General features: G+C 41.8%; 2 protein-coding genes across 2 annotated transcripts in view; one reads left to right on the forward strand and one right to left on the reverse strand.

Annotated features, from left to right (window-relative positions):
* Positions 1-1,674, reverse strand: part of LOC138975295 (serine/threonine-protein kinase NLK-like) — a 65,357-nt gene extending 63,683 nt beyond the window's left edge. Inside the window, exon 1 of the mRNA XM_070347953.1 lies at positions 1,275-1,674. Within this exon, the coding sequence (XP_070204054.1) occupies positions 1,275-1,471 (197 nt within the window). The 5' untranslated portion in view covers positions 1,472-1,674. The remainder of the gene's footprint in view (positions 1-1,274) is intronic.
* Positions 1,675-12,617: 10,943 nt separating this feature from the next.
* Positions 12,618-17,279, forward strand: LOC138976745 (selenoprotein H-like; the record flags this gene model as incomplete). Its single annotated transcript, XM_070349628.1, has 3 exons — positions 12,618-12,753; positions 13,677-13,805; positions 16,549-17,279. Coding segments are annotated over 2 exons (240 nt in total), but the record flags the coding sequence as incomplete, so codon positions are not given.
* Between the last annotated feature and the right edge of the window lie 91 nt (positions 17,280-17,370).

Here is a 17,370-nt window from a genome sequence, read left to right on the forward strand (position 1 = left end):
ATCAAGTGACAAGAATATGAACTTGAATTTCAAGAATTGAAATTTCTACTTCAACTGCTCAAGAAATACCCAAATCCAAAAAATCGCAAAAGCTTGTGCTAACTAAGTTCAGATTGAAAGAAAACAGGTAGAATGGGACCAAAAAAATCATCGACCAAAGACATAACATGATTGCATGCTTTTTATTTAATAACAAATCTGAGAAAAAATAAATAATAAAATAGAAATACCGTATTCATGTGTGAACTTAGAACACAAAACAAATATTGGTGTAAATTTATAACTAAATTGTTCATATTTTTTGTATTCTTTGCACACAGGTGAGTACAGTATTTCTTGTCCTTAAAAAAAAAAAAAAGGTCTGTTTACGGTAACCCGACCGACCCTATTTTTTCGCGCGACCCCAGACTTTTTTGGCATTTGGGAAAAAAAATAATAACGTAAAAATATGGTTTTTTGGAAAAAAAAAAAAAATCCCGACCTACCGACCCTATTTTTGTGGCCTATGTTACCGTAAACAGACCTTTTTTTTTTGGCCTTAATTTATCGCTCTTGTGAGAGATGCAGCTGGGTCCGCAGGGTGGACGCGGTGGATGTAAAGGAAATAACACGCTGTCAGCCCTTTTAAATTTAAAGACAGAAATTGTTGTGCGTAACCGAAAGCCTGGTTGTGTACTACATTATGTAACGTCCATGCAACACAGACAAGTGGCGAGGTTCATCACAGAGCTGTCAACACCTGACCAGAGGAAAGGGAAACTTGGGGAGGAGACATGATAGAGCTGCAGGAAAAAGAAGAAGAGGGGCTGGAATAGGGGGAGGGGGTAGCAAGAGGCGGTTGACAGGGTTTTGCCTGATCCCTGCTGACACAAAGCCAAGCGTCCTTCCACTGACCCCTTCGGTCTGTCCTGCCCGAAGAGGCCGACTGGGGCGTTTCGCACACAGTCAACAAAAGCTCGCTGTCGAACGACACGTACTGACAAAAGCTGCAAACGGCGGTCGGCCGCCTGTGTTTCGGCAAAATTGCTTAAAAACTCGGGAAGGGAAGCAAAACATACACAGCAAACCTCAACCGACAGTCACTGTTCTGTGTTATCTCAGTCATGGGAAGAAGGAACGGAAAGGGGGATAGGGAGCACGTGAATGTAGTGATTTTTTAAGTCAAGAAGACAAAGAAGACCAGGCTTGTTTGCTGCAGCAGACAGCTGAGTCCAAGCCGGCAAGGCAAAACAACAAAGAGCAAGTGTGAACTGAAAGCGTTATGAGCGACTTACCATACAACACCGAAGGCTCCATATCCGATGGGTTTGTCACTTTGGGCGGGTTCCACTGCTTGCTGGACAACAGAGTATCCTTGGGGAAAGACTGCTGCTGCTGCCAAAACACTGTGGGAACGCTGAGGAGTGGATGCGCCGTGGAAATCCATAACAATCGGCTGTCGGCTGGTCCGTGTCAAGCTCACAAGCGCCATGTTACAGAGAACAGCTGAATGGTGACGGTAAAAATTATGTGGAAATGCAAACTCCACCGACTCCAGCCATCGTCTCAGAGGCCAGACCGACTCTTCACTCTCTCTCCTCGGTGTGTGGTCAGTTAGACAGGTGATACTTGTCTAGGTAAGGAGAACGCGTCCCAGAAACAAAGATGTGTGAGTGGGGCACTGACTCACACGAGGAGAGTTCAGCACACAAAGAAGATCACGTGACCACGCCTTAACACATCTCCCGGCATGCAACGTTGTTCGGTATTTCCCTTTCACTGAAAGAGAGAAAACTGGCTTTTCCCGATGCAAGCAAAGTTTAGAATTCTTTCTGCGGTCACCACAGACTTTGTTTTCGAACAGGATGGATGTCTACGTCTTTTTTCAGTCAGTTTGTGCCTAGATTCCGCGTGAGCAGCATGGTAAGGTTGCAAGAACAAGCAGACCATTTCTGTCGTCTGCAACGATTGGTGATCGGCCAAGTGGCCACGCCCCCTCATATGTTGGCGGCCGCACGCGAACGCCGGGCACGCGGAATGCGTAAAAGTATCAAGGGTACACACAAGCCCAACCTTTTGGGGAGTGACAAAAAACTAACATTAATCGAAGGGTCAATTGGTATAAAACTTATTTATGCAATGCAGTACATTGCGTACAAGAATGTTGTCTCAATCCTGTCTGTTTTATTTGTATCAGTCATGACAAAGAATTTATAGCAAATGCAAAATTGCCGAACATAGGCACACGAATGAGTACACTTGATGAAGAACAACTGAAATACTCTTCTGTCGAATCACAACCAAAAAGCAGCCTCTAATGGCACTTTATCAAAAGTGTGAACATTTAGTCAAAGTCAACATTTTACAGTTCATCATAGTAATTAAACGTATCAACTACTTGCCAAACTGAATACACGTAGAAGATTTTTAGATAGCCTGTGTTTTTTTTTTGTTTTTTTGTTTTGTTTGAGAGTGTTTTCTTTCAAGACTGTCCAACTGCAGTTCTGGTTCTTCCAAAATGCTAGTATTCTCTTTGTTAGGTTGGTCGGCTATTTAACGATGCTAGTATTCTCTTTGTTAGGTTGGTCGGCTATTTAACGATGCTAGTATTCTCTTTGTTAGGTTGGTCGGCTATTTAACGATGCTAGTATTCTCTTTGTTAGGTTGGTCGGCTATTTAACGATGCTAGTATTCTCTTTGTTAGGTTGGTCGGCTATTTAACGATGTGGAGCTACCCTGTGTACTGTTTTATTGGTTTGTTTTTGTTGTTGTTTTGTATCATTTTATTTGCTTATTATTTTGCTCTTGTTTTTTGGTTTTTTGTTTGTCTGTCGTGTTTTTTGTGTGTCTGTCGTGTTTTTTGTTTGTTTGATTTGTTTGTTTTAACATTGGGGGAGGGAGGGGGGAGGGGCAAGGGGGGATATAAAGGGTTCATTTGTGAGAAGTGCAGTGGTTGTTGCTTGTTTGTGTGATTTTGTTTGTTTTAACATCGGGGGGGGGGGGGGGGGTGTAAAGGTGTGATTTTGTTTGTTTTAACATGAGGGGGGGGGGGGGGCGGGTGTAAAGGGTTCATTTGTGAGAAGTGCAGTGGTTGTTGCTTGTTTGTGTGATTTTGTTTGTTTTAACATCGGGGGGGGGGGGGGGGCGGGTGTAAAGGGTTCATTTGTGAGAAGTGCAGTGGTTGTTGCTTGTTTGTGTGATTTTGTTTGTTTTAACATTGGGGGGGGGGGGGTGTAAAGGGTTCACAGAATGCCCATTAACAAACAGAACATTCGATCCACAACACAGTTCTGATGTACAACATGTTGAAAGACGGCTATCATCTAGTATAAGTAGCCGATGACACATTACATCAAACATGTAAGCTGGCCTTCAAACACACACACAACTCGTGTACAAGTAAACAGCTGTTATATGGCTTTCTTATCAGACAGGCTCACAGAAACTGATAAAGCCCACAGGTATACGAAATCATTGAACTGATACAGTAGTATTGGGTACAGTAACTAATATTGTTTGCTAACCGACTAAAGGGCGAGCCCCACATTCTAGAATACGCAAATAACGAAATTTGGGCGACCAACATTTTCTCGAACGACATTTCTTCGATGCGATATTTCGCCGGCCGGTAACGCAATTTCATCGAATACGTTTTGGTCAATGTGATATACAGTCAAACCTGTCTCTAACGACTACCCAAGGGACCAACTTAATGTGGCCCTTATAGACAGGTTGTCGTTATGGTCGTTATGGGGGCCCGGTAGCTCAGTTGGTAGAGCACTGGACTTGTGATCGGAAGGTCGCAGGTTCGAATTCGGGCCGGGACGGACACGGGTCAACTTTATGTGCAGACCCAGAGACGGAAGCCATGTCCCACCCCCGTGTCATCACAATGGCACGTAAAAGACCTTGGTCATTCTGCCATAAGTGCAGGTGGCTGAATACACATAAACACGCAGACACCTGGGTAGCGCGACTCCGTTGCTGCTAGCTTTCCACTGGGAGGAAGCGACCCGAATTTCCCAGCGATGGGACAATAAAGTAATGAAAATTTAAAAAAAAAAAAAAATGGACGTTATACAGGAAAGAACCTCGGCGGGGTTTCTTTGCGGATTGTCGACATAGGCAGGTAGTCGTTATCAAAAGGTGGTCGCCAGGGCAGGTTCGGCTGTATAAGGTGTTTTTTTTGGCTGGTCTTAACGGACAGGTAGTCGTTATCAACAGGTGGCCGCCGGGGCTGGTTCCATTGTATACGAACTTACAGGTAACTACAGTGGCAGTTTGTTCGCTTTCTCCTTACCTAGACAAGTTTCACCTCAGTGTCACTAGGAAGGCAGGGCCGGATCTGGGGGGGGGGGGTTCCTGGGGTTCCGAACCCCCCCCCCCCCCCCCGGCCATCCCTGGCCATCCAATGTACCTCTCAGAGAAAAAAAAATGTGGACTTTGGACCACTGCCTTCAGTTGGAACCCCCCCCCCTCCCCCCTCAAACGAACTTGGTCCGGCCCTGGGAAGGTAGTACATGTACCAGATGTCATAGATCTTGTTCTTTACACTAGCAGTACCTTTGAATATCTGATTGGGATGCACACAGTTAAAGTTGTTCAAGCAGCCATGACGGACCAGGTGGATGGGGGACGCAGGAACGAAGCATTGACACCAGCAATTTAATACTTCAGTCTCATATCCTCATGAAAATAGGCCTCAGTGTGCTAAATGCCACTATTTAATATCTCTTCATTTAGAAATGATTGAGATTGTAAGATAAGAGGCTTCGCAGAGAAGGAGAGAGAGAGAGAGAGAGAGAGAGAGAGAGAGAGAGAGAGAGAGAGAGAGAGAGAGAGAGAGAGGGGGGGCCGGAAGAGAGACGCTTGACGCTTTGACACTTTATTGAGAGAGAGAGAGAGAGAGAGAGAGAGAGAGAGACAGACAGACACAGACAGACAGACAGACACAGACAGAGACAGAGACAGAGACAGAGAGACAGCGAGAGAGAAAGACGAAGACAGAGACAGAGATGGGGAGGGGGCGGAGGAGTTCAGCTAATGACTTTCACTTTGATCATAGAAGCTATCTAGATGAATTTTTGGCATAGGGCGAGTACTTTTCTTCATGCTACGCATCGCATCAAATTTAATTGAAAGGGGGCACACAAACGCCCTGTGGCACACAGACACCTCCCCCCCCCCCCCTTCGCCACCCCCTCCTTAGTCCCCCCCCCCCTCTTCGCCACCCCCTCCTTAGTCCGAAAGTTATCAAAACTAACCGGCCTAACGTATGGGCATGAACTAAAATCAGTTAATCTCACGACCTTTGCTCGTAGACCTACAACAACGAATTCAGTGTAGTTTTGCATTCCAGTTCCCAAAGTGAAACCGAGCGCACAACATTGTACTCAGTGTGCGATTGACAGGAGATCAGAAATACACCTCAACGAACAAAGACATTTTTATATCTTCTGAAATTCCAATCCAGGCACCTGTGGATAGAACTGAATGACAGAATCATGTCATCGCTGCGCGGCAGGTAAACACGACAGTGGGTTTTTCCGCCTCACTTCGACACGCCTGGATTACGTGACCTAGAAAGACACCACAGGTGTTTAAAAAAACACCGTGTCTGAAAAAAACCCACCACCTCCCCCGTTCCGTTTATTCATCTTCCATTCATCCGTTAAAATAACGGTTAAAAAGGCAGGGAAACTGATGGTTTTTATATTTAGTCAAGTTTTGACTAAATATTTTAACATCGAGGGGGAATCGAAACGAGGGTCGTGGTGTATGTGCGTGTGTGTGTGTGTGTGTGTGTGTGCGTGTGTGTGTGTGTGTGTCTGTGTGTGTGTGTAGAGCGATTCAGACTAAACTACTGGACCGATCTTTATGAAATTTGACATGAGAGTTCCTGGGTATGAAATCCCCGAACGTTTTTTTCATTTTTTTGATAAATGTCTTTGATGACGTCATATCCGGCTTTTCGTGAAAGTTGAGGCGGCACTGTCACGCCCTCATTTTTCAACCAAATTGGTTCAAATTTTGGTCAAGTAATCTTCGACAAAGCCCGGGGTTCGGTATTGCATTTCAGCTTGGTGGCTTAAAAATTAATTAATGACTTTGGTCATTAAAAATCGGAAAATTGTAAAAAAAAATAAAAATTTATAAAACGATCCAAATTTACGTTTATCTTATTCTCCATCATTTGCTGATTCCAAAAACATATAAATATCTTATATTCGGATTAAAAACAAGCTCTGAAAATTAAATATATAAAAATTATTATCAAATTTTTTTTGTTTTGAAATCAATTTAAAAACACTTTCATCTTATTCCTTGTCGGTTCCTGATTCCAAAAATATATAGATATGATATGTTTGGATTAAAAACACGCTCAGAAAGTTAAAACGAAGAGAGGTACAGAAAAGCGTGCTATCCTTCTCAGCGCAACGAATACCCCGCTCTTCTTGTCAATTCCACGGGCACTGCCTTTGCCACGGGCGGTGGAGTGACGATGCTACGAGTATACGGTCTTGCTGCGTTGCGTTGCGTTCAGTTTCATTCTGTGAGTTCGACAGCTACTTGACTAAATATTGTATTTTCGCCTTACGCGACTTGTTTGGTTTGTGTTTGAGCAGTTATTCGGCCTTTCTTTTGTTGGTGTTACAAACAAGGGACTGCTTTGGATGAATGTGGATTTTGAAAAGTCGTTTTTTCAAGTTTACAAAACTAATCTGAAAAAAACATATTGTTCACACAAAATGTACATTCTATATAAAAAATATTTTTTAAAAGACCAATTAAAAAATTCTGAGCCATGGGATAATTAAAGCGATGTAAAAAAAAAATAAAAAAAAGGAAAATACAAAGCGAAAGAAATGTATCATTTACAAAAGGAAAGAAAGGTGTTAGATTCATAGTGAAATCAATATTTTCATATCGTTGCTGATCCTCTGAAGGCAATATTCCTAACCTATTAAGGGTGTTTTCGGGGTGTTTTTAATTTTGTGTGTGCTAAATTATAAAAACAATACTGAAATCGAGGGAAAAAAACACCTCTTAGACCCTCCCAATGGACCAGCCACTCAGTTCAGACAGGACTGACACTTTCATTGATTGTCGCGTGTCGCCGAGACTGACAGTCTGCAGTCTGCGCACGCTGTGACTATACGCACGGTGTCTGTCTGTGTGGGTAGGTGTCTGGCGGGCGGTCGTCGGCTGTCGCACCCAGGCAGGTATTATTAGAGAAGTTGCAGGGAGAACGAACGTACGGAACCGAGACACAGTTGACGTAATTTTTCTCGTCCAAATCATCCAATTATTTGGTGACACCAATTCGTCCCATGGGGGCTGGTAGCCTACATGGGGGCCAGAACGGGTGTCACTTTTGCAGTCTGAGACAGGAACATTGTAATGCGGTGTGTCTGGTTCCGTACTGAGTATTCCGCGGTTGTTCTCTTCGCAACCTCTCTATTTACAGAACGACGACGGTAGACTTGAAGCAAGGGTATTTGTCCTTTGCTAGTCCATTTCGTGGGAGGATATATCTACCTCTTGCCTGCCACAACATTTGTCTGTGAAAACGAAGGGGTCTAAATCGTTTGGAGTCCAAATATCAACAAAGCTAGCATTAGTAAAAAGACCGAAAATTAAGCTTATTGTACTCACGAGTGAGCATTAATCAATTCTGGCGATTCCGCCCGCACGCTCGTGAGACTTTGTATGCCAATTCTGTGTTATTTCCATGATTCCACCTCCCCGGCCCCCCAAATGCAAATCACTAAAGGTCATGACCCTCATATGTTTTGGAAGCAGCTGGAGCTGGTGATTGATATGGAACAAAATGGCAGAGCGCTGTGCTGATTCTTTTCAAATCGACACATCAGCTGTTCCTTTGTCAAGCAAGACTGTTGTGTTTGCGTGTGGGATGCTGGTAGTTTGGGAGGGGTCGGGTGGAGTGGGGTTGGGGTGTGTGTGTATGTGTGTGCGTGTGTGTGTGTGTGTGTGTGTGTGTGTGTGTCAGTGTGTGTGTCAGTGTGTGTGTGTCAGTGTGTGTGTGTCAGTGTGACTGGGTGGGATTTGGATGTGGTGGGGGTGTCACAGGGCGTTTGTGTGCCCCCTTTCATTGTGTTTCGTTTACCTCTTAAACTCGTAAAAACAACGCCCCCCCTACTTCACACTATGACACACACTGACACACGGCACACACACGGCACACACACACACACCGTGACACACACACATACACACACACACACACACACACACACAACGTTCACACCGACACACTGACGCACGCGCACACACTGTGACAACTGTCTGAACACGATCACCCCCAATGCATGCTCTACTCTTATTCCCCCCTCCCCCCCCCTCTCTCGTTATAGATGTGTACTAGGGAGCACGTTTTTCCCTTGACTTTTTAGGTTTACTTAAATTTTTATTTATGTTCAGAGTTTTGCAGACATTTTGTAGGTTCTGACGGCCGCGTTTACTTTCATCCCTTTTGTAGTATAGAGAGGCGAAAAAGGAGGAGAAAAAAGCCACATCTCACCGCCCGCCCCATACCCTCTCAACGTGCCCCCACCCCCATATTCACTCTGGTACCTCGATATGCCACCTCCACTGTCCCACCAATCTCAATCGTGTGAATGCAATGTTTTTTTCTGTCATTAATTAAACGTTCCAAAAACATACCATTCTTGTTTTGTTTTTGTTTTTTTGAATTTTGGAACGTTAGCAGTTAATCTGGTTTTGGATTTCATTTGCCTGTGAGTTAGAGGTCAAGTCGACACTGAAACAACTAGAGAGTAATAAATAATTTCATCAGTGAGGCCGTCAAAGCGCTGGCTTTGGCGATAACTGCCCTAAATGTTTTAACATAGAGGGGGAATCGAGACGAGGGTCATGGTGTATGTGTGTGTGTGTGTGTGTGTATAGATCAGTTCCGAGAAAACTTCTGGACCGATCTTCATGAAACTTTACATGAGAGTTCCTGGGTATGATATCCCCAGATCATTTTTCTTTTTTCCGATAAATGTCTTCGATGACGTCATTTCCGGCATTTAGTTAAACTTTAGGCGGCACTGTCACGCCCTCATTTTTGAACCAAATTGGTTGATATTTTGGTCAAGTAATCTTCGACGAAGCCCGAACTTTAGTATTACATTTTAGCGTGGAGGCTTAAACATTAATTAATGAGTTGCTCATTAAAGTTGTCATTAAAATTAAATTGTCGCAAACAGATTCAAAATTGATTGCATCGTATTCTTCATCAAATTCTGAATCTAAAAATATATACATATGTTATGTTTACTCTTAAAATGTGATCACAATTAACGAAAATAGGTTAGTTGGTGCTACGATTAAAATGTAAGAAATCGATCCAAAAATGATTTCATCTTATTCGTTATCATTTCCTGATTCCAAAAACATATAGATATATGTTTTATTCAAAACAAACTCTGAAAGTTAAAAAGAATACAGAAAAGCGCGCTTTCCTCCTTACAGCAGTACGCTATTGCGCTATTCTGCCTCGTCAATTTCACTTCGTGTTGCACAGGAAAACTGCCGCGGGGATTGACGAAGCTGTATTGTCTCGGTTAAAAAAAAATGCAGTGCGTTCAGTTTTATTCTGTGATTTCAACAGCTTGACTAAATGTAGCTAGTCATTTCGCCTTACGCGACTTGTTTTTATTGTCAATGAGTCGCGGGGCTGGAGAAAGGTGAACCCCAGACTATTGAAGAAGTCAGTAGTGCCCGTAATGTTCGTATTATGTCTGTCATTGGAGGCACTGTCCTTGTTAAGCCAAACTGATTTTCTGACCCGCACGAAGCATTGGAGACTTTTTTTGGACGGTGAGTTCTGATCAGTACCCACGAACATTATAACTTGACGTTATATGTTTCTTCTTGTTCTACTCTCCTGTTTGTGTGTGTGTCAGTGTGTGTGTGTGTGTGTGTACAGAACTGACCAGAAGAGACAAATTCACAAAAATGGATTGTGAAAGAGTGCTTTTTACTCGTGCAGACATTGGAGGGGCCAAACACTAGCGAGGGGTGTGTCGGGAACACGTGGACAGAAGCACGAATGAAGTTATTTGTCAGGGGAAAAGCAAGGGTAATCACTCTTTCACAACCCGAACAAACCTGACGGAAGCATTAGTTATTTCAAAAAATCGTCTGTTAAAGCTGTATTTTTTTGTGCTAAAGAAAGTTACGCTCAACCCTTCATTTATTTTTACAAATATGTTTTATTTTTACATTTAGTCAAGTTTTGACTAAATGTTTTAACATAGAGGGGGAATCGAGACGAGGGTCGTGGTGTATGTGTGTGTGTGTGCGTGTGCGTGTGTAGAGCGATTCAGAGTAAACTACTGGACCGATCTTTATGAAATTTGACATGAGAGTTCCTTGGTATGATATCCCCGGAATTTTTTTTCTTTTTTTCGATAAATGTCTTTGATGACGTCATATCGGGCTTTTTTTTTTAAAAGTTGAGGCGGCACTGTCACACCCTCATTTTTCAATCAAATTGATTGAAATTTTGGCCAAGCAATCTTCGACGAAGGCCGGACTTCGGTAATGCATTTCAGCTTTAATGCTGATAATCGTCGATAAAAATCTGAAAATTGTAAAAAAAAAAAAATTTTTTTTAAACGATCCAAATTTACGTTCATCTTATTCTTCATCATTTTCTGATTCCAAAAACATATAAATATGTTATATTTGGATTAAAAACAAGCTCTGAAAATTAAAAATATACAAATTATGATCAAAATTAAATTTTCGAAATCAATTTAAAAACACTTTCATCTTATTCCTTGTCGGTTCCTGATTCCAAAAACATATAGATATGATATGTTTGGATTAAAAACACGCTCAGAAAGTTAAAACGAAGAGAGGTACAGAAAAGCGTGCTATCCTTCTCAGCGCAACTACTACCCAGCTCTTCTTGTCAATTTCACTGCCTTTGCCACGAGCGGTGGACTGACGATGCTACGAGTATACGGTCTTGCTGAAAAATTGCATTGCATTCAGTTTCATTCTGTGAGTTCGACAGCTTGACTAAATGTTGTATTTTCGCCTTACGCGACTTGTTTATTTTGTTTTAGCTACTAACAGTTTCAGTACAATTTTATTAAGAACCGACAAAATGAGACAAAAAGGGGCAAGTGACTAATAAGTGAAATGAAGCAAGAACTGCAGAAACAGACAACAAAGCTGTCATTAACTAAATGTTTGCTGCTGTGTCTTTTATGATTATTGGTTGCGTTCAGTGTGTGTTCGTGTGCGTGAGCGTGTGGTGGGTATGTGTGTGTGTGTGTGTGTGAGAGAGAGAGAGAGAGAGAGAGAGAGAGAGAGAGAGAGAGAGAGAGAGAGAGAGAGAGAGAGAGAGAGAGAGAGAGAGAGTATGGATAAAGGGAAGCAACTTGTCGTCAGAAACCAGTCTATCGTTCTAAGGGATGCCACTCACATAAACCCCTCAGAGCAAAATTTGGCGCGGAAAAATGGCGTCCACACGGAGCCGAAAAGCGAAAGCCAGAGACGAAGAAAATCAGGACTCAAACGCAGCAGATCATATGCCGAAGAAACAAGCAAAGCCGGACAGTGACGAGGAACAACGAGGGAATGATGACAGCTTCTCTATCACGATGGAATTCTGGTGAGAGCCACATGTCATTGCTAGAAGTATAACAAGCGGGGTATTCTTGAACTTTAGCGTGTTAAATTCATAGCTCAGAATCCAGTGACATTCTTGACTTATTTTTGATACAAGTCCATGTAAGCAAGCCAAAGAACATTTGTCGTGAAATTAATTGACGGATTGAACTCCAAACTTAAGCATAATGAATTAATTTGGTTGTTGAATCGACGAAAATGCACCGAAAATGGCGTACGTTGTCAACCATGGGACATCATTTACACGAAAGAGTTGTCTCCCTTGTTCGCTCACACGGATAATTCCTTCTTTGACCCATGTAAATGAAATGCATTCGTACAGTTCATCAGAGTTCATTCCGTAACTTCAAAGGGATCTAAAATGACTTGTTATGATTACAAGTGCAGGTTCTACAAATATGGAGACTTAAATGCCTCTGAATTTAACATGCTAAAGTTCCGAGATTACCACAAGCGGTTTCTGCCACTTCCATTGGAGTCGACTGAGGCGAGAAATTTGATGTCGTGTAACGCGTTCAGCTTTCCCCCAACATTCAGCTTTCTGATTCGTCTTCGTTGATTTTGTATAAACTCCACACTGAAAAGCTCTCCCTTCGATAGTACTGATGATCGAGCTTAGGTACTTTACATTCATGGGGTCAAAATTCAAATTCGTTCAACCAAATATTTTTATTTAAACTTAGAAATTTGCTTCATCTTAAAATTCCTTTCCTTCTCATTCAAGGGACGTAACCACAAGGGACGTAACCACTCGGTGCACGTTTTCGAAGACTGGCAGGGTTTTCAGCCCAGATTTTATGTGAGAAAGAGTTTGACTAGCTCTACAGGTAAGCTGTAACGGCTTAATCCTATGAATTAGAAGTGTGAGAAAGAGTTTGACTAGCTCTATAGGTAAGCTGTAACGGCTAAATTCTATGAATTTGAAGTGTGCAATTCTTTCTCTTATTTTTTGTCACAGCAAATCCTGACAAGTGTTCAGGCGGCGAGCGGAGACGCTGGCTGCCGATATTCGCCAGAAGTTTGAAAATGTGAAGATCTCGCTGAACCCCGAGAAGCCTCGGAGGGGCAGCTTTGAGGTCACACTGACCCCAAACTCTGGCAAGGGTAGGTTAGGCCAAAAAGAAAAATATGTCTGTTTCCGGTAACATCGCCGAAAAAAATAGGGTCAGTCAGTCGTTTTTTTAAAAATTATTTTTTTTTTTTTAAATTTTTACTTTTGTCTTACGTTTTGTTAACGTCTTTTTACGTGTTTTTTTTAATTTTCTAAACGCTTCCTTAGTTTACTTGCACCTATTTAGCACATGTTTTTGACCTTAGATATATTGAAACTAAATAAAGTATACTTCATATTTTTGTGTGTGCAAAAAGCGAAAAAAACACATTTTAGGGTCGGCGCTTAAAAATAGGGTCGGTCGGGTTACCGGAAACAGACATATTTTTCTTTTTGGCCTTATAAGAAAATTGAAAGTCCAGACTTTTTACATGGGATAAAAACATCCTTCGAGAAAGTCATTTATTTGTTCACAAAAACAGAGCGAGTGTGTGTGGATCACAACAAAGTGTGTTTCTTTCTGTCTGTGTGTGTGTGTTATTTATCTTTCTTCGGTAGAAGTCAGGTTTTGTAGACAAAATAGGGAGAAAATTTGAGTGAGTGCGAATGTGTGAATGGATCACCTCAAAGTGTTTGGGTGTGTGTGTGGAGGTGCTCACTTGAAAGTTTAAAGGTCATATATGCCATATCGTATTGGTCCTGGAATTTTGGCCTAACTCAATTCTTGGCGATTTCGTGCTTTAGACTTAGTAAATCATTCTCCATGACAAATGTTCTTTAAAAAAAAAATACAATGAACAAATTCAATACATGATTTAACATTCTTTTATCTTTCCAATTCCATCAATACCAGGTACAAATCGAAACACTATTTTATAATAAAAATACATAATCAGTTTTGGCTCCTGAAAAGCTGTCTAAAATGAGTTATGCCAAAATTCCATCACGACATCGATATGCCATGATTTATTTTCAGACTCAGAGGTAATCTGGACGGGACTGAAGAAAGGGCCGCCTCGCAAGCTCAAGTTTCCAGAGAGTGAGGTGATCATCAAGGACATCCAGAAGAACCTGAAGTGACCACTCCCCCCTTAATTAAGCCAAGGTAAGTTTAACCATAGAAATGTAAAGATACAGTCAAACCTGTCTCTAACGACCGCTCAAAGGAGCCACCAAAAGTGGCCGTTAGAGACAGGTGGCTGATATGGAACTCGTGTAATTATCAAGATCAAATACTTTCTCCCCCCTCCCCCTCCCTTTTTCTCTTCTGTTCCTATTTAGTTCCCCATCCCCATTCTTTCAATTTGTTCTTTTGGTTTATTGTTATGTCCACCATTACGAAAATGTGTGTAATTTAGTATTGTTCTGGTCACGTGATATAAGCATTTGCTTGAGTGCGTGTCCTAGCTGTGTGTTTTGAACTGTTCATGCGAAAAAATTTTAAATAAAATTTTGTTTAAACCAAATCGCATGCCTATCCTATGGTGCACTCACACAGACAGGACCCGCATACCTCACAGACATGACTCAGACATACACACCGGGCAGGACACTCCGCTCCTCAGCAGACACCTCTATCCTTTCCACTCCGAGAGTCAACACTAAATCTTTTGGTGAGCGCTCTTTTTCTGTTTCTGCTCCTCTCGTCTGGAACTCTCTCCCTGTCACTCTGCCTCCTCTGGCTCTTTCCGCACAGGCCTGAAAATGCATCTTTTTTCATTTGCATACACATGATATCCCCCCCCCCCCCCCCCCCCCTGCGTGCATGGAGTGTGTTGAATTTGTATGTATATATATGGCTTTTTCTCATTCCGTTGCTTTGTCATGTTTTTTTGAGTTTTGAGTATTGTTTGCATGGAGTTCGGTATTAATTTTGCTTGTATGGTTTTGCTTGTATGACTTTGTTTTGTCTTTACCCTGTTTGCTTGGTCTTGCGTGCTTGGAGTGTGTTAAGCTTTTGTGTTTGCTTGCATGGAGTATGCTGAGTATGCTATGTTATGTAGATTGTGGGTCTTGTTCATTGTGTATGGTTTTATCATTAGTTATGTTAATTCTAGTTATTGTAAAGCGCATTGAGCATATACATGATTATGCGCTATAGCAAATGTCCATTATTATTATTATTAATACTTGACACTTGTCGGCGATCCTGTGGGGTGGTTGTTATGGGCAGGTTGTTGTTATGGAGAGGTGGTCACCAGGACAGGTTGCACTGTACCATTCTACTCATGTACACAATACTCTTCACGGCCACAGATCTGCCTAGGCTTTCACATAGAATGAGAAGCATCCTTGCCCTTGGACAAACACCAATAATTGATAGTGTGGCTGACGGGGGCAATGGCTTGGTGGTAAGACGCCGGCCTCCAAAGCAGAAGGTCGTGGGTTTGAATCCCGGCAGCGCTTGGTGGGTTCAGGTGGAGATTTTTCCGATCTCCCAGGTCAACTTATGTGCAGACCTGTTAGTGCCTTATCCCCCTTCGTGTGTACAATACACGCAATCACAAGACCAAGTGCGCACGGAAAAGATCCTATAATCCATGTCAGAGTTTGGTGGGTTATAGAAACACGAAAATACCCAGCATGCTTCCTCCGAAAGCGGCGTATGGCTGCCTAAATGGCGGGGTAAAAACGGTCATACACGTAAAAATCCACTCGTGCAAAAACACGAGTGTACGTGGGAGTTTCAGCCCACGAACGCAGAAGAAGAAGAAGAAGAAAGTGTGGCTAATTCTGTGCAGGGTGGGATTTTCTTCCTGAATCAAGTTAGCAGATTAACAGAGGTGTCGTTTACAAAATTAATTCAACAACAAATTTTATCTGTGCAGAATAAGCAGCCGAGCTATTAAATTTCAGCAAGAGTTTTGTTACAAGAATACTCTTACACATGTGTAAAATCCGGAAAACATCTGTGGTGGTAAACATGAACGCTTGCTCGATAAGGAATGCATCTTGAAGGTTACATCGTCCGTCAATATAAGTACTTGGTTCAATTGTTCAAAACTTGAGTGCTAACTCCAGGCATGAAAACTGAAAGAAAAAAAATACTGAAAAAAAAATTCGAAGGCGCGTAGCGGCAAGTTTCGCAGGCGCGTAGCGGCAAGTTTCGCAGGCGCGTAGCGCCAAATTTCGCAGGCGCGAAGCGCCAAGACTTCTAGGGGGGTCCGGGGGCATGCTCCCCCGAAAATTTTTTTTTCAAGGGTGCAATTTGGTGCAATCTGGGGCTATCTGAGCCTTAAAATTGGATTCAAACATGGCCCCAAAACTATTTTACTATAACTATGACTAGGGAAAAAAAAAAGAAGGAAAAATACGGAAAATAAAAAAAATACGGTTTATTTTTTTCAAAAATACGGAGAATTTTCATGCCTGTAACTCCCTCAGAAGGGTGATGATGTGTAGGAAATCTCATAATTTTGGAGTGCATGTGAACTTTGTGATGTCATTAGTGCTATAGAGGAGGAATTTTAAGAATAGACAATACTGCCTCAAACAGGTGTCAATTTTGAACAGCCATTTCTTTCAGTCTGAAAAATGTGTTGAATTATATGTGGTTGCAGTAAAAAAATCATTTCAGATTGCCTATGTCTTACTTGACATGTTATTGTTAACCCTTAAGCTGGTTGTCGCGCTACTTTAGCTATACTGTCACCTGGTTGTCACGACATATGTCGCGCTACTGGCTCAGTCTGTTTGGTCGGTTCCGATTACCTCCCATGGATGCGAAAACCTATATGTCCGTTTTTCTTTATTTTTCTCTCTGTTAATTCACCAGTGGCTATGTAACATGTGTTACACAATTGCACCAGTGTAAGGGTTAATACATTTTCTGCAAAATTTGCTTTCAGGGAATGAAGATGTCTTCGTGATGAACAGTTCCAGTGGACCTGTGAATGATGGGCATGGAGGAAAAGAGCACTCTCTACTCCCTGTCCGGATGTTTTAGAGTTACTGGTCTTGTTCTTGTACAGACATGTCTTCATTTTCATGCTGTAAACGCATATCTCCCGTTTGTTAATTCAGTATCCTTTAGTTTTCGTCAGTATCGTTTGATATTCTACAGTGACTGGTCTCATTTTTGTACTGACATGCCTTCATTTTCAAGTCATAAAGGCAAGTCTGGTTGTTTTCTAAGCTTCCTTTTGATCAGTGATGTTTGATACATGCATTCTAGAGTTACTGGGCTTGTTTGTTAGTTTTACAGACATGTCTTCATTGCCAAGTGATAATGTTGAGCCTGCAGTTTTGTTTTCTCAGCATCGGTTTTTTCCCCCCTCAGTATGATTTGATATTCTGAAGTACTGGCCTCGGCTTTTGCAGGCTTGTTTTAATTTGAATTTTCAAGGCAAATCAGCTCTTTTTCGTCTGCTTATCTTCCTTCAGTATTTGTTGTGTAGAGTGATGCATTTGAATTTTCAATTTTTTGTTTTCTTCGAATGTCCTCAGTTTTTTTTCATATCTTTATATAACAGGTTAAATGCTGTCAAGTTTTCAGCAAGTTTATTTTCCTGTTTGTTATCTTCTGCTTTTGAAAAGTACAAAGAGAGTATTCTTGTCATTAAATGTGTTTTATTGATAATGATATTGTGTCCGGATTCTGTGTGCAAGTGTGGGTGTGTGTTAAACAAAAATTAAGAGAAAAATATTTTTAATAGAGGGAGAGAGAATTA

Source organism: Littorina saxatilis, linkage group LG9, assembly GCF_037325665.1.
Source record: "Littorina saxatilis isolate snail1 linkage group LG9, US_GU_Lsax_2.0, whole genome shotgun sequence".
Classification (NCBI taxonomy): Eukaryota; Metazoa; Mollusca; class Gastropoda; order Littorinimorpha; family Littorinidae; genus Littorina; species Littorina saxatilis.